The sequence below is a fragment of the Phascolarctos cinereus genome, unplaced genomic scaffold, assembly GCF_003287225.1.
Source record: "Phascolarctos cinereus isolate Bilbo 61053 unplaced genomic scaffold, phaCin_HiC Scaffold_7;HRSCAF=346, whole genome shotgun sequence".
Lineage (NCBI taxonomy): Eukaryota > Metazoa > Chordata > Mammalia > Diprotodontia > Phascolarctidae > Phascolarctos > Phascolarctos cinereus.
Genome location: NW_027556180.1, coordinates 79,249,117 through 79,274,088, shown reverse-complemented (window position 1 = coordinate 79,274,088; position 24,972 = coordinate 79,249,117). Strand labels below are relative to the sequence as shown.

The 24,972-nt window shown below is 42.6% G+C and overlaps 2 protein-coding genes across 2 annotated transcripts in view; one reads left to right on the top strand and one right to left on the bottom strand.

Moving 5' to 3' along the window:
• The window catches only part of CCNYL1 (cyclin Y like 1), a 70,152-nt gene extending 60,161 nt beyond the window's left edge, over positions 1 to 9,991 (top strand). The window contains exons 7-10 of the mRNA XM_021008668.2: positions 1,466 to 1,585; positions 3,506 to 3,672; positions 5,779 to 5,941; positions 8,201 to 9,991. Coding sequence (XP_020864327.1) covers positions 1,466 to 1,585; positions 3,506 to 3,672; positions 5,779 to 5,941; positions 8,201 to 8,317 — 567 coding nt within the window. The 3' untranslated portion in view covers positions 8,318 to 9,991. The remainder of the gene's footprint in view (positions 1 to 1,465; positions 1,586 to 3,505; positions 3,673 to 5,778; positions 5,942 to 8,200) is intronic.
• A 10,910-nt stretch (positions 9,992 to 20,901) lies between these two features.
• Positions 20,902 to 24,582, bottom strand: FZD5 (frizzled class receptor 5). The gene is made up of 2 exons (XM_021008666.2): positions 23,876 to 24,582; positions 20,902 to 23,586 (listed from the first exon to the last, which is right to left on the bottom strand). Exon 2 carries the CDS (start codon positions 23,305 to 23,307, stop codon positions 21,529 to 21,531), a length of 1,779 nt encoding a protein of 592 aa, XP_020864325.1. The 5' UTR covers positions 23,308 to 23,586; positions 23,876 to 24,582; the 3' UTR covers positions 20,902 to 21,528.
• Between the last annotated feature and the right edge of the window lie 390 nt (positions 24,583 to 24,972).

Sequence of the window (24,972 nt, the reverse complement as noted above, 5' to 3'; positions counted from 1 at the left end):
AAACACTAGTTTCTGGGGAAATGTGGTTATTTAAATGTTCTGATTAAGCTCAAAGAGCAAATGATACAAGTTTGTTGTTCTGTCTGATGTACTTATTGAGCAGAATATATCCAGAGGATGAGTTCTTAGATTGAATATTTTCAGGTGGAATGTTTTTATAGATAAAAATTTTGGGTAGAAAACTTCAAAGTACTTGATAAGTGTTATCTAAATGGGTTAGAAGTGCTAACTTTTTGGACCTCCCCCTCTCTTAGTCCGTGGCCATCCTTGGCGCCATTGCTACTACTTCAGGTGAGTTTATGTAGTGATTCAGAAACTGTAGATTTGCATTTCTAGTCTTTTTCCTCTAAGCCTATTTACTATAACAAGTGTGTTTCAGCTTTGCCAAGATTATCCATGGCATAAGGTATATACTTTAAGCAACGTTTTATAACAGTATCATTTATGCATTATAACCAAACCCCAGGATAATTTTGATAATGATGATTTTTAAAAGATTAGTCATTCTATTGATAGCCCAAGGTGAAAATCGAATTAATAGTTTTGGGGAGTGTTTACTTCCTCTTTGCAAGGTTTATCACACTGCTCCTTGGGAACCACTTGTTCCCTGGAATGAGTTTTACCTCATGGGTGCTTTGTGGCACAAGTGAGCTGTAAGGCGGGCGTAGCTTCAGCCTATTATCTGCCTGTTTCCTAAGAATGTAACTATTAGCTGAATTTTTGTATTGATACCTTCCTCCCCCCAACGTGGAAGATCATAAAAACAATTGCCGTGATTGTACATATTTCATTTCTAAGCTCATGCTTTTTTTTTGTTGTACCCTGGTTACTTCTGCTTGTTTTAAAATTGTTTTGGTTCTTGACTAAGAAAAATAAATAAAAGATCAAATTCCTGTTCAAGCAATTATTGGAGAGAAATGGGGCGGGAGAATAATTTTGCAAGCCCTATCATTGGATTATCTATTGACATTTGGGTCTAAGTGAGCCTATCTTAGTAAAGATCCTCAAGCTATGGTTTTCAGTTCTTATGGTCTGATGTTTCTTTTCTTTTTTAATCTATCACTGTTCTATTGCTGTGTTCCCCAACTATAATCAAGAGAGAGAAGTGAACCTGAGCAAATCCTCAGGTTCATGCTGCTTCATCTTCTCCTTCTCATCCCCAGGGGCCAGACTGGTTTCAGGGCAGGCGCACCTTAGAGTGAACCTGAACGTTTAACTTAATCCTGGAACTTGGCCCAAACTCCTGAGCCTCTTGCAGCTGGGGTGGCTGAGGGGCCAGGCTGGATCTCCTAAGGACACTGGCCTTAAGGCCTTGGTGAGGTACAAGGTCCAAAAATGACTCACAGAGTAACATGGAACACATATAAAGTGTGCTTGCTAGAACAGCTGCACATTTTCTTAAAAAGCATATTTTTAAAGGACTTTTTTCTTCCACGGGCACTCAGTACTGTTGTTTTTCTTTCAGCGCGATGATGTTCCTGATGACTATTTCAAGCACGACCCTGATCACAAGCATATTTACCGATTTGTTAGGACGCTCTTTAGTGCTGCACAGCTAACAGCAGAATGTGCGATAGTCACTTTGGTAAGGCAGTTCTCTTTTTGAAAGGACTCTTTTGTTTCTGCTTTGTATCCACATTGTATGTCCTGTTTCATCATATTAAAAATAAGATCCTTAAATGACAGCATCAGTCAGCCAGTCACAGAAAGATGACGTATGTTTTCAAAGTAGTCAGCGTGGAGCTCGCTAACCATTCCATCAAGTGCTGAGATCCCCCCAGTGGTGAGAGTTAAAGGTGGAAAAGGCTGAGCTAGGATATGAAAAAGAAACTTTTCACCTTGGTGTTTGATTCAGGTTTCAGATAGTTGGCAGTTCATATCACAAAACCAGAACTGCTGTTGAAGGTGTCAAGAGGCCCCCAAAGTTGAATGCACACGGGAATTGAACTACTCCATAATATGTGGAAGGGCTAGCCAGAGGAGGCTGGCAAATCTGGGCTCTCAGTCTGTTAACTTTCACAATCATTAAATGTATTTTTGGAGTTGTTTTTTGTCTTTATGTAGAAGGCTTTAAATAGGTGGTAGATACATATATAGAATGTGTGTGTATATATATGAATGAATATATATGTATGTATGTATGTATAGTCATGTAACTGATGTAGAGGGAAGTCTGTATCTGTGTAATTCAGTTTATAACCTTATCTGGTTCATTTGTGGAATCAATGTTTGTTATTTGTAAAACACATGGCAATCTTGGGAAATGGCGCTGGTGGTTCAGAGGGCACCAGTGGCTGGCACCACTTCTAGTTCGTGTGATATCAGTTAAGTACGTTTTGTGGTGAGCTGAAACAAGTAGCTAAAAAATGGTTTAAAAAAAGCGGGGGGAAGAATTTGGACATGCTTTTTTCATGGACTGATTTAGCGGGCAACTTTAAAGAGCAGTTATTCTTTCACTAGTAAACCACAAAAGACTTTTACGCTGCTTATTGTCTTTAGTGTCACACTGCAAGTTAGCCACTGGGAGGCTCTCTTGACCATCAGTTTTCATCCTTAAAGCCGGAGCAGCATTCTAAATGCTGATGAGCCAAGCAAAAACAACCAAGTTCTTCTCTTGTTCCAAAAAAACATTAAGTCTGTCTAAAATCATGCTAATAGCTTTGCACATAGGTACTTACTAAATATTTGTTGAATGAACTTAAACTTGGCTTCCCAGTGCTGCTCACTGTATTTGAAGAGGATACTGTTGACCTGTTGTCATGCAACAGTGGGGAAGAGTGCTGGATTTGCACTTGGAAGACCCGCGTTGGGTTTGGTTCTGCCATTTACTTGACCTTGAGCAAGTCATTTTTAACCTTTTGGGACTCAGTTTCCTTATTTGTAAAATGAAGGGGTTGGAGTAGGTGGCCTAAGATCCCTTCCAGCTCTAATCTTTTATGACCCTATTTTCAGTAGGATGCATTCTTTCAGTAGCATATTGGTTGCACTGAGCCATCCACCTTTATGACCAGGAGCACACATTTTGAGCTGGCTGACTATGGGTTTGCAGATACAAGGTGGTCTGTGTGAGGATGGAATCCATACACCCATGGTCTTTGTTCTTTATTTTAATAACTGAGCTGAATGTCTCTTCATTGCAAATTTAGTGTGATGGATTGAACTTTTTAAAAAAATCATAAAATAGACAGCAATTTTCTCAAAAGTAATTAATACTTAGTTTTATTTATAGATGTTTGTTGCTTCCAAAGAGATAACTAGAACACTGGTAGAACCAGTTAAGATTCTTTTTATAAATTGTAGAACTAGAATAAAACTTTATGGTACCACTTGGTTATGAAGTATAAGACTATGTTAAATCAGTCCTTTAAATTAGATTTTAAATTCAGTTTTAAGAATAGGTTAGTAAAATGGAATTCTATTTTTCTGAGCTAACCAGTTGCCTGTAATAACTTGTCGTTGTATTTATACTGACCTAAAATTAAAGGCCAATGATCTGCTTTTTCAGGTTTACTTAGAAAGACTTTTAACTTATGCTGAGATTGACATTTGCCCAAGTAACTGGAAAAGAATTGTTTTGGGAGCCATTCTTCTTGCTTCTAAGGTCTGGGATGATCAGGCAGTTTGGAATGTGGACTATTGCCAGATCTTGAAGGACATTACAGTTGAGGACATGTAAGTTGCAAACTGTCTACCTTTTTCCAAGTATAAAATAAGAATTACTTACATAATATCCATTTTTAGTTTCTTAAATGGTCAGAAAGCCAAGAGACATGCAACTGCATAGATCATCTTTCCTATCTCAAAGCCCAGTGACTGTATTCCATCCCGTAATTGATTCATGGGCCATTTGTCTGTTTCTCAAAAGTAGTTAAATTACTGCAACTTAGATTTTTTATGTAGTCACTTTTTATAGAATAGGAATTGAGGCTTGGGCCTATTTTTCATACTTACATTTTGCTTCCTAAATCAGTTTTTCAATTGCTCTAGAAATAATTTGATGAAATTAAGATTTCATTTGCTACGAAATACTTGGAATAATATTTCAAAGCCTGTTTATCTTCTCTCTTAGTGAGGTAAGTTGTACCTTCGAAAGAGGAAATAAGAAACCTAAGTAGCTATTAATCAGCAAATTCACTATATGTATAAATGACATGCTGTTCATGCTTTTGGCTATGTATTTATTTAAACTCACACACAAACCTAGACTTTTGAATAGTCTAGGTGTACTGACTTGTTTCAGTGATTAAACCCCTATTAATAGACATGTTAATCCTATGAAGTACGGTATCACTACACAATTAAAATGTATTAGGGTGACAAGGATAAAAGAAATCGTGATGTGCATTTATTCATGAAGTAAATCAAGCCCTGATCAGCTCATCATCCAGACGTGATGAGATTTACATTTCTATAGGCTTACCCCCACAGGAACAGGAAATTAATTTTGCCAGCAGGTTTAATAGGACCAAGGTGTTGGAATAAGAAAGCACAAAGCTTTGCTCACATTATAGCAGCTATCTGCAGAATGAACCATTGATTTTTACATTTGTTTTTCTCTCCAGTGAATAAAATAGATTTTTAAAAAATTTTAAAATTCTTTTGACTTAACCAGTAATTTCCTTTCATTCTACTTAGGACATTTTTAGTCTAACTTGTTAATAAAGAAATATTAAAATCCCCAGCAAGCTGCAAAGACTTATCTTTTGTTTGTTTGTTTGTTTGCTGACCTCTTATCAATTTGTACTAGCCCCAGGTTTATGTTTACTTTTAGGAGGGGCTGATAACACCCTACACTTCCACCGTTTTTCTTCTCTATGTTGTTAGAAAGGCAGCAAGGGCTACTTCGTAATGCTTTTTATAAATGCTCATATTTCAAATGGCAGAAAGCTTGATTTTGCATGGCATGGACGAATTTACATCCCAAGCCTCTGGTGGACAGTAAGACACAGGCCGCCATTTCCAGACCCTACCTAGAGCATACGAGTGTACTGTCTCTGCCTTGGCCACAGCTCATTTTATAAAGTGGGTTTAGTCTGAGACACATTTTATCTTTGATCTTTTTGCTTTTTGTTGATGAAGAGAGTATTTTCTCCTGTAGCACTGAGTAGGCGATATATGTTAAGACGAGCAAAAACTTGCATTGTATCCTTTGAGGGGGAGGGGGAAAGGAGGGGTGTCCACCTCAGATCTAGTGCTACTTATTTATTTATTTAATATTTTGGAGATGAATCCTTGTTGCTTCAAGAGGCTTTTTTTTTCCTTAGAGATAATAGCAGTAGCTCTTCATAGATCCATTTGTTGCCGTGGTGATATGCCTATTCCTTTTGTTGGCCTGCCTCTACTTCAATAAACCCCTTCCTGTTATCAGCCTGGTGAAAATGTCTGCAAGTTCTTCAGAGCTAATAAACAGCATACATCATTCCTTTCATCTGATCACTAGAGTGGGGCCTTACGAGAGTGAGAATGGAGCATGAATTGTCCAGCTGCACTAATGGAACTCTGAAGAATGAGCCCCCTAAGTCAGCAGCCTGGGAGCACAAGCAGTGCCCTAACCTTTTGCCCCCCGATACGCCCAGCTGAAAGTGCTGAGATTCCGAAGGGACCATAAATAACTCTACCTTGTTGGAACATTAAGTGTATTCATCCAGCTTCTAGCCTTTATTTATTTCAAAACCGAATTTAGAGCCCTCCTGGTAGCTTAGAATGGTATTTTTAAAGGCCGACTGATAGTTTGACTAAAACTGTTGACTGTGTTGTTTCTTCTCTAATCTCCCCTAGGAATGAGATGGAAAGACACTTCTTGGAGCTCCTGCAATTTAATATTAATGTTCCTGCCAGTGTTTATGCCAAATACTACTTTGACCTTCGCTCCTTAGCAGATGACAACAACTTGAGTTTTCTGCTGGAGCCCCTCAGCAAAGAGCGTGCACAGAAACTTGAGGTAAAGGATGTTGGCGTTGTGCTGAGCTGCTGTGTTGTGTAACAAAAACTCTGGCTGGCTGTTGCTAATCATATTAGGAGGTAATTAGAAAAACTGAAAGCTTTTATGTCAACGTATTGAAGAGTTTAACCCTTTGTCATCAACATTTCCTGTGCTGCTTTTGTGGCTTGGGATCTACAGAGCACAAAAGTTACAGGTGCTGGCCTTGAGGATCATAGTTCAAATGAATGTATCAAAGCAAATAAATTTGAAATTTAATTTGCTAAATTTTAATGATTTCATTTTTCTGAGTCCTTACCCACCCTCATAAACATGCAGTCACAATTTCTTGGAATTGTATTCTGTTACATCTGGGTGTCTACAGAGCTATTACTATGGTGATTACTTTTAACTCAATTTCCAGAATTTTATTTAAGACATACATAGGTTGCCATCTCTTCCAGTGGAGGAAATGCCCTCATTAATATGATCTCAGTCATTGATATGACCTAAACTAGACTGTCTCAGATGTGTCATGGAGGAAGTATTCAGTTCAACAGGCATTAAGTACCTTTTGTGTGTATGCCTTTGCTAGGGACAGGAAGGTCACTGGACTTGGCATCTGAAGGAAGCTCAAGGGTTGGCACTTGGCTCTGCTCCTGACTTAACTGGGAGAATTTGAACATATTACTTAACTTTTCTGACCCTCAATTTCCTCGTCTTTAAAAGGAGAATATTAATATCATGCCTACATTCAGACCCATGTGAACATCAAAGAAGAGCAGTACAAGTCAAGGACAGACTGCCTGAATGCTCTTCTCTCAGGAGCATCAGCTGATGGGCCCCGTTGGGTACAATCACAATGGCTTGGTTTTGATTTAGGGGGTGTTTTTGTGGTCATGGGCCTATATTTTTGTAGGCTCAGTTTGTTGATGAAAATTAAAATGTTAATTAAAAACCATAGGTTACCATGATAGGGAAAGTTTAAATCTAATACCATTCAGTCGCATCAGTTGTTGTTGTTGTTGTTTTTTTTAACTAAGCAGAGGATTGTAGTCTAAAACAGTAGATAAAGAGATCACTGCTTGCTCCAAACCATAATCTACCCTGTGGACTTAAGGAGTGTTGGCAGAACGTAATGTAGTAATGTCATAGGCTTCCAGGTCAGAGTCAGTCATCATAGAATAAAATCATTCACACTGAATGTAACACAGTCCTCCCAGAATTTATAAAGTTTCAATGTTCCTTTAGTGATATAAACCAAACCACAACCAAATAATATTTAATAGTGACTTTTTTCTAACGGAAGCTTTCTGCCACTCAGGGTCAGGACCAGTCTGTTTCTTAGCAAAATGAGCAGTTGGCATTTTATTGTCTTTAGCCATTTTTAAAAAGAAATTTTACTTTTTTCAATTAATGATAATATGCTTTTTCTGTCTCCCTTCTCCCCAACTCCCCTGAAAAAGAATGAAATAAAAAACCTTGCAACAAATATGTGTAGGTCAAACAAAACAAATTCTTGCATTGACTATTTCCAAAAAAAGAAGTCTCCATCTGTACTGTTTTTAACCATTTGTGAATAACTTCCGTAGACCCCAAAGTATTCATAAGTAATATGATTATAAAGTATCAGGACTGATTTATATAAGCCACATATGAAAATTCATCTAGTTAATTTATAGCTGTATTAGGAGGACTTTTATGCCAATTTATATTTGAAATGAGTTTTTTCTAAGAATTAGGAATGTGTGCTGAACAAGACTTAATGAAGCATGATTATGCAGGTGAGTATCCATGCATTTCATTACCTTGGACTCCCATGAACACTGTCTTTGGGGTCCTCCTTGGCATGGAACTTTATCATAAGTAAAATCACCTTTCACATGCTTTGGGTGTTTCAATTGAGCCCAAGGTAGACTTCCTTTATTTTTAGCTTGCTCCAGTTACTAGTACAGTAATGAATTTCCCATCTAATGTGGACATCAAATCTATTGAATTTACACATATACATGAAGGGAGCAAATGAGGTTGTGATAAACTATAACAGTATTTTTAAAAATGGGATGTGTTATTTCTGACAGGTGGTAATTTAGATTTTTTTTCATACCCTTATTCCATTTCTTCTCCCTGGAATTCTTTATAGCAACAAAGGGTGTTTTGCTGTAGCATACAGGACAGAAGCCGAGAGTCCTAAGTCATAGGTTCTGTTCTCACAGAGGCTAATAAAGAGGGAGGCTCTGAATTTCTGAAGCCTTGATTCTCTCTCTGCTCCTTCTCTAGGCTATTTCCAGACTGTGTGAAGACAAATACAAAGACTTGTCCAAAGCTGCCATGAGACGATCTTTCAGTGCTGATAATTTAGTCGGTATCCGCCGTTCTAACGCCATCCTCTCCTGAAGGAGAAGTGAGGTGCAGTGCGTCAGAAAGCCAGCATCGGTAAAGAGTGGAGAAATGCTCCCTGCCCGACAACCAGCATGAGAGTGTTTTCAGCAAGAGGAAGGGCACTGACTCCGAGGGACTCGGGACCCTGAGGATCACACTCCATAGGAAGGATGGGACCTTGTCAAAGCAGCACATTCTCCTGTCCTTTGTAATGTATCCAGAGGTGCAAAAACAAACTTTATAATGAAACCTCCTGAATCCCACCCCATACACAGATGTTTGCTTACTGTGTAGGCCTATAGCTGTGAACTATGTAAGTTTTTTAAAAAATTAGTAGTTTTAAATTTTAGCATTTAAACACTAACCGTGTGACTGTAGTTAAAAAGTTCCCTCTACCTTTCCAACCACTCCAGAACCTTGCTGCAGATGCCTTTCACAGTCAATGCGGTATTAACTTCAGAATGTGGGACTCTAAAATAAAGCATCAAGCCACTTAGGAGCAGATAACCTGTAGCATTGGTCAGCGTTGAAAGGTTTTTCCTCCTTACTTTGTTACCATTAATGCTGCTAATTACTATTAGCAATCAAATTACAAAGCTGCTGGGCAGAGTGTATGCTGGCTGTGGATCACCGTGTCATCCTAGAGTTATACAGACAGTCTTAAGTATTGGGTTGGTGAGCAAAGAAAATTTATATTGGGTCCATGCTGTTTGTCAATTATGGTGCTTCTCATCTTGTTCCTTTTGCTCCTACTCTGGAAAATATGCAGACCATAACATTTTTTCATGCATTTAAGGAAGTGGGTTAAAACACTTTAATCTTCCAAACATGGTGATCCAGTGACACGTGATTAGTGTAATACGCTGTTTTTGAAGTTTTATTTTCTGAAGCGCCATCATGCTATATTTACAGTGGAGTTTACAGTGCAAAATACAGTTTATCTTCGGTCTCCTAAAATTTCTGCTTCTAGATTTTAGAGGGTTGGAGGGAAGAAAGGGGGAAATGGTAGGGAATTGGATTCACAATGAATCTGAAGTGAAATTAATGAATTGGAAAAAATTGGACTCAGTGATAGTGATAGATGATTATTCTGTTCCTAACATATCACACTTGTCCAAACTTTTTAAACTTTATGTGTAACTTAGATGTAGTTACAGTTTCGTTCCTTCTCATTCTCGATGGCTCAAGAGAAGACAAGGTCAAAACGAAACAAAACATTTTAAGTTTTTGAAAAGTGGGGAGAGGAGGATTCAGGAAGTTGGTGTCCATACCAACCAAATTCAAAATAGATCTGAAACATTAGAGCATATTAATAATTTTACGTGTCTTTTCCCTTCTCCTTTATGTGTAGATCCCTAGGTATTTTGCCCAGTGAACAAAACATTTCTGGTCTAGGAATCCTGTATACTCTTTCTTCCACCATAGTAATGCTACATATTAAACCCACAGATCTGCGTGCTGCGGGTCCCATTGTTGTCAAAGGAAAAGAGCTATACAAATGATAAATAATGGTATTTTTAATATTTCAATCTACCAGCTCCAGAAACATGGTTTATGGAGTTTGGAGCTTGGAGCTTCAGGTATTGATTGCAGTTTTATTTTGAAAAGAATGCTACAACTTCAGGTGGTTTTTCTTTCTCACGTTTATATTAAAAGAAAAGCTAATAATAAACTCTATTTTAATTAAAATGTGGTTAGTGTGTTTTGTAAAAACCCTTTTTTGGTCCTTAACAAAGCTTGACCTAGGTGTTTTTAATTCATTTTTTTCATTCTTTGGACCTAACAGAGTTCCAAAAGCATTTTCAAACTTTCAGTATGCTTGTTCACAAATATCCATTTGATAAATATCCATCATTACCTAAAATTGGTTCTCATATTCAGATTGTATTTTACTAATGTTTTGCAAATGAAGAATATTTTGCTCTTTAAATTGTGTAAAATGTATAAGGTATATCAGATAAGATCTGAAGATAATTTGGTGTGTATTTTTCTTTAAACGAGTTGAAAGAATGGATTTTGTGATCCTATGTTTAGCATCTTCGTGGAATCCAGAGGCTACCTCTTCCAGCTCCCTTATTTCAAAGATGCACATAATGAGACTCAGAAGTCAAATAAATGCCTCGCCCAACCAAGGGGCCTCCAAGTCCAGCCTTCTTTCCACCCCAGCTGCTGTGCTTTGGCCGAGAGATCTTCATGTTTTCCCCTTCCCCTAAGGCCATTAGAATGTACTTCTGGGTCAGTAATAAAGAACTGGCATTTTAATGATTAGATCCTGTATGCTGCATGTCATTGCTAGCTCCAAAGCATCCTGATAGGCAAGGTGGCATAGCATGCTTATATGTCAGAAGACCCAAATTCAAATCCTGCTTCTGATACTTTGTTGTATGACCATCAGCAAGTCACCAAACTGGGATCTTGGGTTTATCTGTAAAATTGTGATGATGTGATAATGTCTGCCTCACAAGCATTTTGAGAGGTTCAGGTCAAACCTTGGAATGTACTTTGCAAACTCTAGCATTAGGTAAATGCAGTCATTATTAAAAATAACTTTAACCTATGGGGGGAAATGAATGAGCTCAGTGAATTATTTGATGTCACTGTTAAGGCTAAGAATTGTTTTCGAAAGATTAATTAGTTTGCAAGGTGTAGAATTTGTTCATGAGTCAAAGGTTTAAAATAGTCCTGGAAATCATGAATTATAGAAAGTAGGCCAATGTACTATAACAGAAGTTGTGAAAAACCATCAGGAAATTTCCCTTACCCCTAAAGAAATTGGTGTTCGTGTGTTTCAGTCTCCAAAATCCTATTTTAAACTATACTTAGGATATGGAAAATTGACTTAATAGCACTAGATTATTTTACATGATTTTCTCTCATACCAGTGGGGGTGAAAGGGTCATGTACCCAGAAAGCACGCAGGTAGAAGAGGTTGAATTTCCTTCTAAAGACTTCTTGGGAGATTTAGGATATTTTTTTTATAGCTGTTGAGTTTAAGAAATCATCACTAAATTATGATATTATGCCTTCTTGCTTGGTGCTTAGGGTGGCTGAGGACAAGTCTGTGAATCGACAGCTGATATAACTGGACCTCATATGATTGGTAAATGATAAATCTGACAAATTTTTACTCATCTGTTATGTTTAAGAAACTCATTAGTTCATAATATCTGTACAGTTAAAAAACTGCAAAATCAAAGAAGGTGATTATTGATATTCTAATAATCAGTCATCCTATTCGATGCTATGTTTTTCATGGTATAGAATTATGTGTTAGTGTGACCGTCCTAGGTGCCAGTGACTAGGAAAAGAGTGGAAATAATTACATATAATCCAAATACACATTAAGCCCAAGGGAAAGGAGATGGCCAAGGTCAGGTAAGCATTGGCATGCGTAGCACTCTAATTGAAAGTGTCATTTAGCATAATTTCATTTTATCTCTCTTTTGCTTTATTTCTCAACAGGAACTGAACCATTTACCGAAATGGATTAATAAAGATTTGGGTAGGTGGACTCTGGCATATGACTACAGCTCCACAAGAGGGCAACCCAGGTCGTCAGCCAGGCGTCGTGGAACCTGGAGAAGACTTGGTAGTATTTTCCTGCGTTGGCAGTCTTCCCAAGGTTCTGTAGCTGGGAGAGGTATGATGAAGTAAAAATCTCAGGAACATTATTCTGTGAGATAGATATGCGTGTAATACCCCAAGGTATGATTTTTTTTTTGAAAATGGCACCTTGTTTCATGGGTTTGTAGCCATCTATTCATTTTACCCACATGTGTTTTTCTCTGAAAACATTAAAGACTCAATTGAACTTTGTTTTGACTGGTATATTGCCATCTAAATTTCAGATCCTTTATGAAAGACTCTGAAATTAAGGAACTTATTGCTTGAGTGTTAAGCGACAGATAAGCCTCCAAGCCCTTATCAAGTCAGCAAGGCCCTACTACCAAATTAAAAACCTTTATTCAACATCTCTGCTTGTTACTGTGCTGTCTTCATATTTCTGGGCAACCAGAGTTCCATCAGAACAAATCAAACCTAGGATTGTAATTACTTGGAAAAGGGGCAAGCAGAGCAGAACTATTCCCATTTCAAACCCAAGTGTTCATATTATCAAGAACTGGCAAATCACCATTAGTTGGGCAAAATGACAAACAAGTGTCTTTATTTATTCTCATGTCCAGCCTATGCTGCTACTAAAAGAAGTTCTCACCAGCCATTCTTCCTAACCACATTAAGAAAAAGACTTTTGACTTGTTCTCTGACCCCAGAGCTATATTCTTGAATACACAACCACCTGGGAAAACACTAACTGGCTGTTGGGGAATTGCCCAAGTTAAGTGCTAGTTTCTAAGCAGAATCTTTAGATGAAACTCAGGATTAAATTGCCCAAAGGCTAAATACTCTACCCACCATTTACTGGCACTATTTGGCCTGGCTCTGTACCTGAAGGAAATTTAGAAGATCCAGAAGCCCTTTAGCCCAGGCCCTTCCCTTAGCTCACAGGCACAATCTGTTTGGTTTCTAAGGCAATTTCAAATGAAAACAATTTAAAGTGGGTTTGGCAGGTGAGAGAACAAGGACTTCAGGGTTGGCATAAATGTCAAGAACACCTGTTTGTGGTTTGGGATCTGGGCATCAGGAAGGCCATCTGGGAAACTAGAGGTGTATAGAAATTGCAAGATGAGGCTATGCAGATAAGTAAGAGTATTGCTATGAAGATTTTGCAAACAGTGAAATGGAGTAATTGATTACTTTAAATCTTATCAGAATATCACTGCTTTTGAGTGTGAGGTCAGGGAAATTCATTAGTGCCCATGGAAATGCTTAAGGGGGTAAATTATAGAGCAACTATAGTATCTACTGCAAAAGACCTCAGTTAAAAGCCATTAGGAAGGTGCACAAATTAATACTGCACATTCTGTAATGTACATATTATTGAACTTAGCATTTTAAAAATAAGAGCTCTATTCTGTTAAGTATCTTTGTTTTCAGCAACGCCACCTACCGTAATTCCACCAACCTCTCGCACACAGCCCCCTTGGCTTCCTAGAACTCAGGCTTTTTGGTTACCACAAATCCTTCTGTTCTCCATCTTCCCTGCCGTTCAGTTCCTCCCACGGTATATAGCTGGTTGGTGCCCTTCTCTCCTTACCTGACTCCTTTTCATTTATAGCCTGTCATTGGCCACTGAGCCAATAGGGATTCACTCTTGTTAGCCCCCTTTTCCAGATTTCCTGCTACTGGCTCCCAGAGGAATGTTGAGAAAAGGTTCAGCCATGGAGAGCTGGTTATTCATGCTGTCCAGCTTAACTGAACCCTTGCCCTAGTATCTAACAGTTCTTTTATTAAACTGATACCCAATAGACTCCCCACATTGTTGCTGATCCACCTGTCAGGTGCCTACCCCACCTATTCCATCACTCAAAGCAGTTAGTCTCCATTGAAAAGCTGGGAGGCCTTCCAAGGGGAAGTTCCCACATCTGTAACATAGTGGGGAAAAGCTGGGTCTTCCCAGCTTGTCATATTTACTGCCTTTGTAACTTTGGGCAAATCACGTGATCTCACCTCTTTAAGGGCATTCTCTCATCTGTAAAATGAGAAGGGTGACCTACAGGACCTCTAAGTCCTCTTCCAGCTCAAGAAATTATTCTCTGCTATTTCTTCATCCCTAACTTAACACATCTGTTGTTACTCCTGTCCCCTTGCCCTTTCCTCATTTCAAAAATGTGTTCTTCCATTCTAAAGCTAACCTTTCCCAATTACTGAATGAATTTTCTCCCCAGTTCAACCCTGACTTCTGAAGAAGCTTAGTCCTACATTCATCCTTTCCTTCTCTTCCACCTTAGCTGATCTCCCTGTGTGGTTTCCCTGACACGACAAAAGCTCAGTTATGCTGCTGAACTCTTCAGTAACTATCTTATTTATTACTATAACTGACACTCCAACTGGGGTGGCTCCAAACCTTACTGCTGCTATTTCCTCACCCCCTTCTCTTTGGCAGTCTGGCCTCCATTTCCCACCTTTGTGCTTGAAATTTCAGGAAGTCTGTGGTAATGTTCTTGCAAGTTAAAACAACCTTTTTCCCTACTTTCATTCTCTGCTGAGTTTGTCACTCTGGACCACCTTGAAACTTTTACTTGGCATTGCACTTTCTTGATTTTTTTTTTTTGCAACATGACTTCACTGCCTCTTTTCCCCAAACTCACACATTGGATCCTCTTCATCCCTTAACTGTGAGCTTTTTCAAACTTTGTCCTTCTGATCTATACTGTCCCTCAGAGAACTCAGCTGTCTTCCAGCCATTAGCTGTCACCTCTGCTTATGGCTTCCTGATCTTATCTCCAGTCACATAGAATGAATCAATACAAAACTGGAATGGACCTTAAGGCTTCTCTCTCCACTCCCCCCCATCTCCTCCCCACCCAGTTTAATTTTACATTTCCAAATACTAACTGAACATTTCCACTTGAATGTCTTACAATTATTTCAAAGTGGAGATGTTAAAAACCAACCCATCTTCCCCTGTAAACTTCTTCCTAATTACCTGACAGAGGAATCGCCTGATCATTCTCAGTCACTTGGGCTCAAAATAGACTTTTTGCTCATCTTTCCTTCACCTTCCATGTCTACTAAGTCACTGAATACTGCTTTTTTTTTCCCCCTTCACTCTTCACTTCCGTACTGTCACACAAATTCATCTGATTCCAGTTTTTCTTCCATTCATACCTACCCTGCACATGACCGTTATAGATTAAACATCACTCCTCAGAAATCAATCTGGCTAACACTGTCCTTCGACTTTATGGTCCTCTATATTCCTCTGATATTTCTGTGGCCTTGATTAGGCAAGCCACTTAAATCCTCTGTGTTATCAGTTTCCTTATTTGTAAAATGAAGCTGTTAGACTAGATCTGCCTCTCAGCTCTAAATTGTTTGAATCCACCAGCAAACCTGCACCTACCACCATATTTTTGCACATGCATTCATCCCTGCCCTTTTCCTCTCTTCTCTGCTTGTTGAAACCCCTTCTTTAGGGTTCAGCCCAAAGGCCGTCATCCCCTCCCCTTACCAAGCCTTCCCACACCCGCTCTAGCCTACATCAGTTGCCTTCTCTTCTGGACCATTTTACTGAAGTTGGTGCCCTACCTTTCCAGTCTTACACCTTACACCCCACCACAGACTCCTGGACCCAGTGACATGGGCTTCCTCAACAGGGGACACTTTATCACTTGCCTTTGGGCATTTTCTCTGACTGTCTCCCATTCCTGGAATACTGTCTTGTCGTCTCTACCCACTGGCTAAAATCTCCCTTTGAGGAAGTCTTTCCTAACCTAGTACCTGCCTTCTATGACTATTTCCTACTTATCCTGTATGTGGCTTGTTTGTACATATTCGTTAGCATGTTATCTCTCCCCTTAGTTTTCGACCTCCTTGGGGGCAGGGACTGTCTTGCCTTCTTTGCATCCCTAGTGCTTAGCACAGTGCCTGCCACGGTGGTAGGTATTTAATAAATCTTGATTGACTTGCTACATTTCTGCATTAGCCCTTTTGATAATCATACGTGTCCTGTTTGTTCTGCCTCACAAACTGGATTCTAAGCTCCCGGAGGACAGTATGTTTTATACTTACTGCAGTGGTCCAAAAGTCTGAGTACAGCTTTAAACTTCAGTAGCTTACAACTTAATAAACTTGTAGTAGATTAAAGAAGAATCCCCACAGCAGCTAGCATGAGAAACACTCGGTACGTATTTGAATTGCAGAAACGCCTACCTTCTCTCTAATACATCCAGTCCACAGAGAATCATAGGAAGAAACTTTGCAGTAATCCCTGCATTAGAATGGCTTCTTTTAAAACCTCACTAGACTGACTCAGCTGGTGGAAAGTAATTTGAGTCTCCACTGAGGTAGCTATGCCAGTTAGCCAAGAAGAACCATCTTTAGTCTTCTTTGGCATAGCTCTTTCCATGAATTTGGTACTAGCCTTTGGATTCTGGATCTGTGTGCTCTCTGTCTCCTTCATTCAGATGCCTCCTTGGACCTGAATAGGATCAAACAGAGCTTCAATTAAGCCATATCCAGTGTTCCTAGATTGGCTTGGTACTATTTGAAATTAAGAGATTAAAGTAAATAATTAAGCTTTATTTACCCAAGTTTTTCAGTCATCCACTGTCAGGTTCGTTCAACATTTTCCAGCTTACTGTTACCCTGAATCTAGCCTAGAGCTGAAATAAAGTAAGAAGCCTTGTTTGTCATGAATAGGGTGAAGATTTTTTAAAAAAAATATATTAATGATTCTCAAGAAGCATCACTGGGGGTTTGAGCCTTCATTGAAGCATAGTTAATTTTCATGTCAACAAATTTTAGCATTAATAAATTTAATACTTCTTAAGGACAACCTAGTTCTAGATTCACCATCAGTGTAGGAAGAGAATTTGAGAATCTGGGTCAGTTTTGAGGAATAATATCCCACTGGTTTTCTTAGAAAGCCCTTTCTCCCACAGAGAGGAGAAAACTCATTTCCACAGCATCATCTCATTTTTTCCCATTGCTTTAATGGTTTTTATTTTAATCTACATTAATCAGGAACAAAGAAAAAAATAGACATTTCTTTGTTTTCTCATAAATAACTAATCTCCATAATTTTATAAAATCTCAGATGATTTTACCTTTTCACAAATATAATATATACAAAAAATTTTTTGAAGTAACAAAGTCAGCAATTTAAGTATCTGGAGACTAAACATTAACATAAAACTGTTTTGTCTACTGAATACAGGGCACAAAATAACCACTCCTTGAGCGATGGATTCAGAATTATAATCTCATTACTAACTTATGGATCCAAGTTGTCTGAAATGTAGAACTACCACTGCCAGAGATGAATGGTCCCCCTATTCAGTAAGATGTGATTTGTCAGGATGGTAGTTACTGTATTGCAATGAAATAGGCACTATACAAATTAAATAGCTATTAGAGAAATTATTAATGCCCTGGACTCAACTAACCACTGACTCCATTTGGCTCAGTAATTAATTCACCTGCACCAAACCCGTATCAAAGGTCACTAAATCTCTCATATATATAATATATATTTATATTATGTATATATGTATGTATATATATATACACACACACACACAACCACAAAACAAAATTACATTTACATAGTTTGTAACAACATCTGTCTCAAAAGATGTACCATACACTGTTGGTTAAAGTGGATCCAAACCAGTGGAGTTTCCCATCCTATTCTGCTCTTCTGTCATCCTCCTAATTCCTTGGTAGGTGTTTGAACCCTGTTTCCTTCAACTTTTGTTAAGCATGGCATTCAACGGCCTTCTTTAGGAGTAGGCCAGTTGCTATGTCCCAGGCGGCTGTCTGAAAATTGGGAAAGGCTAGCAGAGATCAGGTTAACTGTCCAGGGTCCCCCACCCCTGTCCAAACGTGTAAGGTGAGTGTTGTTTACAGTCCTGATGACTACACATATATTCCATTTGTGTCAAGAAGCGGATTTTCAAAGTTTCTCCCTTTCAGCCTCTTATTCCTTCTGTAGAAAACAAAAGTTAACAAGGCCCTTTTAAGGTTCAGGTAGCAGTTAATTAAAAATATACAAGTAGATTTCTTAGCTTTGGGATTCTTATTCTGTGCATGAGAATGCTGTTATGTGTGAACCAGGAGGTTTTCTCTCCTAGTAGCCAGTGGTACAGTGAGTGCAGCCCTGGCTCAGTGTATTGTAATGAATGTCCCACTTTGTAAGCTGTTTTGCACCTTAAAAACACACAAACAAAACACACACACACACACACACAGAGTTGGGAGACAAGTTCACAGATTCCATAGAAAGGGAGAAAGAGCTTTGTATCGATTTCAAACCGAGAAGGCACCTCCCAGTAATTTAGACAATTTCAAACTGTGATATAAAAGTCAACAGGTTTCCTGAAAACTTGCCACCTTGATATATGGATTACTGAGGTGACAATTCTGCTTCTTCAGGGTAGCTTGCTTAGCATTATGATCTCTAATTTATAGTGCTTTAACTTGAACCAAGGAAAGGCTGCTTGGGTATAGTTGGGCTTAAACTAAAAACACCCCTGGCTGTAGTGGTAGAGGAGTCTGCCAGCCTTGGTAGTGACTCAAATGTCCATCTAAGTCTAAAGCAGAGGTGGCGTGGGGGGGGGGGAATGGCTACATGGTGTCACAAGGAATGGATTTGAAAGGCTGATACTTGTCAAAATACTCACGAAGGTGAGATAACAATATATGACTTGGGAAAGGCATGTAAGGTTTTGTCTCTTTCTCTTTTAAAAGACAAAAACTTAACAGGTTTTTAAGGCAACTAATAAAGGATATGAGGCTTTAGGGGGTAGGAGAATTCATCTAACAGCAGCAGTACTCTTACCTATCCATGAAAGTGCAAAGATGAGGAATTTAACCCTGTAAGTACTGCCTGGCTTCAGAGAAGTTTTGCCCTCTACAGTGGTAACCTGTTTTCATTTACTAAAATATAGGTTTAAAAAAAAAATAAACCACCTAGCCAACCTGCCTGCAGTTGGCATTTTGGCAAACTACCCAGATTTTTTCATTTTCTCCACCTCATTCCACAACCTACATTTCTATACTGAAAATAGAAAATTGCAAAAGGCCAACTCAAATTGGTGACAATTTTAACTAATATATACTACATATTTATACTATCAAATGAAACTGACTGGGTGCCAGAAGGAAATCCCAACAGTGACGAATGAAGGTGCTTCCTCCATGAAGGGTTTTTGGCTTTAAAGAGAAATACTCTCCAGAAGAATCCAGGATGAGGCTCTCAAATAAAGCAGAGAGAGAAAAGGGTACAGAGCAATGCCACTCCCTCAACCCCCACTTGTCTCCTAGAAAGAACCAAACTTTCTGTTGCCACAGCTTTTCCATTCTGAGGTCTAGTCCTTACTACTCAAAACTAGCTTAGACTCTAAGCCCTTCAATTCTCATCTCTCTTTTCCCCAGGTAAGAGATCACCTGTATAGACTTGGTTGGAAGGTAGCACCTAATGCAGTTCTTATCACATGAAAATTGTGTTTGGTGCCTCAAAAAAATGTAATTTTCTCACTACAAAGAATTCATGCATTCTGAGGACAGACTTAGGGGTCTAGAAATCATCTTTCCCAAGGATATTTTTGGAATTCCCCTCCTATCTACCAACCCCATGTTTTACCCTGGCAAAACTCATCTACATTTGTTCCCATTAGGGACTGTGCATTTTTCAGTACTTAGGACTGAGAAACAAAGACCTGCCTTGGCATACATTTCTTCACTTTGCCAATGTGTAGATGTAATGTTAGTGCAAATAATAACTGAAAGGCCCGGGCCTCCCATATTAAGGATTTGCTTGCTAGACAGCTAGAGTAAATTTTCATTACTTTGGGTACTCAGTTTGCTCAAGTTCAGCTCTCACCAAGTCTTGTTTGAAAAAAAAAATCATGAGTGGTCTCCCCCCTCCTCTGCTTAATAACCTCAATGGCTTTTGATCAGTGGTTAATTAGATTGGGAAAGCAAACATGGACTGTTGAGACTGCTCAGGGACCAACCTGTAAAGTATGTACTCATTTGTTCTCTCCGTACCAGACAAAAGCTTTTAGATTAATATTGGGAGAAGCTTGCTGGGGCAGTGGCCGCCCAATGGACTACACTCCAAAAGACCAGGGGAAGCTACAGAAGACCCAGAGCTCCATGAATTAGCTAGCCAGTGAGCCCAGGCAGCTTTGAAACCAGTTGGCCTTAAACTTATCCAGAAGTGGGAACGTTTCTTTGTCCTTCTTTGCTGTGCTCTTCTTCTCTAGCTCCTCACCCCTGGATTTCTAAATTTCTAAAGGCCAGGGAAGGCAGGACTGAACACCTTACAGGCCAAAACTGCCAGTGCCCACAGGGAACAAGGGGGAGGGAAATGGGATGGACAAGAAAGAGGTGCTGCTAAACTGCAGCACTCATTGAAGGATAGACCGACGGGAATGCCAGCATCGAGTTGAAGTGAGAGGCAAAAGGACCCTGGTAAACCACAAGGGTCAGTGTTAGGACTGCACTAGTCAAGTCCTTCCCAGGTTAACACGTAATATTCAGGTGATGCACTTGATGAGGTGGTGGGGGTGTTTGTTTGGATGGTTGTGGCAAAGAAAAACACGGCTGAATGTATTTTTAAAGAGATTTCTCCCACGCATCCTAAAATACTAAACAGATTAAGACATAGCTTCTATGTGGAAACAAGCAAACTAAGTCCTTCCACAAGTAGGTACCTTACGTAACTTGTCCTGGCTTTAGGCAAATTTCCCCTTTAAGTCCGGCACTTGAGTTGAAGTTCCTCCGACTCGACCAACAGCTAACAAGTTTCACAAGGCTTGAAAGTAACAGCTCGGCCTACCTAGTTTTCAAAAGCCTCCAAAAGTTTGCACCAGAGAGTTTAAGGGCACTACCTTTAACTTTAAGGTTATACTATGCCTCCAGAACCAAAATTCCTAGAGAATAGGATGTAGCAAACAAGCTTGAGAAACAGAAGTTGCCATCCCTCCGCTCCCCTCCTCCTTGTCACTTTGGAAGACCCTGAACACGTGAAGTTTCAAAGCACTTAGATAGAATTTCGCGCTTTCCCAGTTCCGAGGAACAAATAGCCACACAAAACAGACATGATTAGCCTTAAAGACACAAGAACACTTTGTACTGGTGTGAGCTGGGGACAGGCCTTTTGGCTCCACCACTCCACAATCAGATGCCCAAACTTACCCTGTTCACATTAAAAAAACAAAACATCTTTTTCAGGGCATAACAGGCTAGAAACAAGTTCATAAAAAACAGATACAGTTGAACTTCATTATAATGCCCAATCTCAGCATTTAAAGCCAGCCCTCCCTCCTCCCCAAAGCCAAGGTAGGGTTCATTGCCAAAAAGCAACTTGTACCCACACAGGATTGAAAATGAGAAAATTTTTTAAAAATTATATTTAAAAAGCGAGGTCCCTTCAGAAGTCCCGGGACTATCTATCTTATGTTCCACCTCAAAATTGTCTCTTCTCCCTCCTCCCAAATTCCGAAGTGAAGCAGCAGCAGCAGCAGCACCATGAAGTCAAAACAAATGACCTGTTAAAAAGCTACCAAAATCAGTTGTTCAAAACAACTTCCCCGACCTCCCCCAATCCCATGCCTCCAACACGCAGCCCTTCAGCCTGCGCGGCCAGTCGGGCTCCCCTACACGTGAGACAGAGACACCTGCTTGTGGTAGGCGGGCACACCTGGGCAAGGAGCCCCGGTCCTGCAGCCGGTCAGGGCTGCGCTGGCCTCTGCGTAGTCCCGGGCAGCCATGGCCCCGCCCGACTTGTGGCCCCGCCGCGGGTGGCAGCAACAGCGGCTGGTGAAGCGCCTCCAGGACTCCACCGTCTTCCCCGACCAAATCCAGACCCCCGAGGTGATGCCCACGAGCAGGCACATTAAATACTTGAGCATGAGCACCCAGTACTCCGGCTTGGCCCGGGGCTGCCCAGGTTCCCCTGCGGGGCACGGGCAGGTGATGGCCCGCTCCCAGCTCTCCCGGGAATGCTGCTCATACAGGTAGCAGGCCACCACGATGCTGGCAGGCACGGTGTAAAGCACGGTGAAAAGGCCGATGCGGATCATCAGCTTCTCCAGCTTGTCCGTCTTGGTGCCTCCCTGCTTGATGACGCTGCGGATGCGGAACAGGGACACGAAACCCGCCAGCAGGAACAGCGTGCCCGTGAGCAAGTAGACCACGAGCGGGGCCAGCACGAAGCCCCGCAGGTAGTCTAGGTTCTGGTTGCCCACGTAGCAGATGCCAGCCACGGGGTCGCCATCCACAGCGCTCAGGGCCAGCACGGCGATGGACTTGACGCTGGGGATGAGCCAGGCAGCTAGGTGGAAGTACTGCGAGTAGCTCGCAATGGCCTCGTTGCCCCACTTCATGCCGGCCGCCAGGAACCAGGTGAAGGAAAGGATGACCCACCAGATGGAGCTGGCCATGCCGAAGAAGTAGACAAGCAGGAAGACGACAGTGCAGAGTGCAGGACCGGTGGTCTCGTAGTGGATGTGGCTATGCTCACGGTTGCAGGCCACGCTGGCATGGCCCATGAGCAGGCGTACGAGGAAGCCCAACGACACGAAGAGGTAGCACGCCGACAGGAAGATGATGGGGCGCTCGGGGTAGCGAAAGCGCTCCATGTCTATGAGAAAAGTGGCCACCGTGGTGGAGGTGGAGACGAAGCAGAGCACGGACCATAAGCTGATCCAGAAAGTGGCGAAGGTGCGCTCGTCCGGGCTGAAGGTGGGCTGGTAGCAGGGCACCGCGCAGTTCAATACCCGGCCGGTGCGCACCTTGTTGAAGAGCGGGTGCGTTTCTTTCACTATGGGCACGAAAGGATCCCGACACCTGCAGGCGCCGCACTCCCCGCCAGAGGACGCCGAGCTGCGCGGGGCGGGCAGTGTGGGTTTGGCCGGGAAGGGCCGCGGAGGGGCCGTAGTGGCTTCGCTGCGGTTGTAGTCCATGCACAGGGTCTCGGCGTCCCCCAGCACCGGGAGGCGGTCGCAGTTCATGCGTTCTGGCCAGGCAAAGCCGTACTGGCGCATGAGCGGGGAGCAGCCGGCCTTGGCTCGCTCGCACACCGAGCGGCAGGGAGGCAGGGGCTTGGGGTAGTCGGGCAGGCAGATGGGCGTGTACATGGAGCACAGGAAGAAGCGCAGGTCCGGCGAGCAGTGGATTTCCACCAGGGGCCAGAATTGGTGCACTTCCAGCCCAGCCTCGTCCTGGGTGTCGTGGTTGAACTGGTTGGGCATGTGCGTCAGGTTGTAGCCGATGCCCCTGCACATGGGCACCGTGATTTCCTGGCACACTAGGGCCTTGGAGGAGGCCTCTCCCCGCCCCGCCAGCTGCCCCAGGAGCAGCAGCAGCAGCGACAGCAGTGGCGGTGGCGGCGGCTCCGGCAGCCCAGGCAGCGAGTCCAGGTCAGGGCGAGCCATCTCTGATCTCTGCCCTGCTTTCGAATCACTACAGCTCCGTCCCCTTTCTGCTTCACCCTCCTAGGAACCAAGACTGGCAGCAGAAACGGAAACACTTTTCTCAGTCCCGAGTAAAGCTGGCTTCTTCAGTCTTTCAACCTGTTGGTTTCTTTCCCTTTTACGAAATCCCTCCCAAGACAAGCTGCCACGAAGCGGCTCCGGCGCCGCTGGCTGGGCTTCAGCTCCTAGCCGGCGCCGCTCCGGGAATGGGAGTGTGGATCCAATTCCGGGAGCAGTGATCTTAAAACAATAATCACACACACACACACACACACACATAGACACACATACACACACTCGTTATTAAAGAAAGGAAAGCAATGAACAAGTTCAATTGTCCCTTAAATCCGGGAGTCAAACTCATTAATCTCCCCCGCCTTCCTCTGGGTTCAGGGCCAGACCAATCCGAGACCCCCCTAACCTTACACCCCTTCCTCCCCCTGGAGAAGGGACTCAACGAGAATCGGACCCAGAACTGGGCTGGGGTGGGGTGGAGTAGAATAGGGGCCCGGGACCAAGCAACTCTCACCTCCTCGAACCGTGGGCAGTCCTCGGCCGGCCGCCTGCGGTCCTGGGTCTGGGATGCTTCGCTGAAAACCACGGATGGAGATTCAGAGCTGAGCCTGGCCCAGGGAGCTTCTTTCAGATTGCAAAGTTGGGGAGCGATGGAACGAGCGCCAGCGGCGGCACATGGCAGCAGGTGTGCGCGGCAGTTCAGGGAAGGGAGCCCGCTCGAACCCCCGACTGGGGGACAGGCTGGGGTCTGGACTCCGGTGGGGGCCGGTCACTCCCCCTCTCCTACGCCTCCTTGTCCTCCTCCTCTCGGGCCTGCAGCTCCCAGCATGACGGGCAGCCAGGAGGCGGGGCCCAAAGCTTCAGGGTCCCCGGACCCCGCTCAGGGCCACTTCACCTGGGCAGGGGAGGGGTGAGTAGAGGAGGAACAGGGATGAGGGTGTCTTCCTAGCTTCGAGGGCTGTGTCCGCAGTCTGTCCTTGCACCCGGGGCTTTGGGATTAAACCGGGCAGTCGCCGATGTCTGTCCCCGCTCTCTTCTTCTTCCTTGGGGCTCACAGCAAGTAGATTCCCGTGTCAGGGGCTCTCCCGGTGCCGGACGCGCTTAGCTCTCTCTCCTCTCAGCGTCCAGCGTTGCCTGCCCGGGGCAGAAGCAGCTGCCCGACTCAGGCTCAGGCTCCGGCTCCGGCTACGGCTCCGACTCCGACTCCGCCCCCACCCTCGGCGCTCGCCCCCACCCCCGACTGACACAGCAGCCCAGGAACCCTAGCCGCGGGCCTACCGGCCTCTCCACCCCCTCCCCTTGTCACCTGCCTCCTAATGCACCGCCAGAGGCCACGCCCCCTCCGCTCGGGCCTGCCCAAGGGCACGCCTCCTCCGAGAGGGGCAGCACATGCCACGCTCCCCCCAAGTCTCCTCCCACTGCCCCGCTGCCTCTGCCTCCAGGTCCGGAATTGTGCGGTCCCGGCAGCACTCGCCAATCCCCAGCCTGGAGGACCACAGTGGGCGGAGCCTATGCTAATCATACGGTCTTGAGATCCCGAGCGGGAAACCCTCCAGATTAAATTCTCCCCTCCCTCTCTCCTGCGCCCCACCCCCATGATTTGGGGTTCTC

What these genes read in the sequence shown, in the direction of transcription:
- FZD5 (XM_021008666.2), bottom strand. Translation starts at nt 23,307, where the DNA reads ATGGCTCGCCCTGACCTGGACTCGCTGCCTGGGCTGCCGGAGCCGCCG.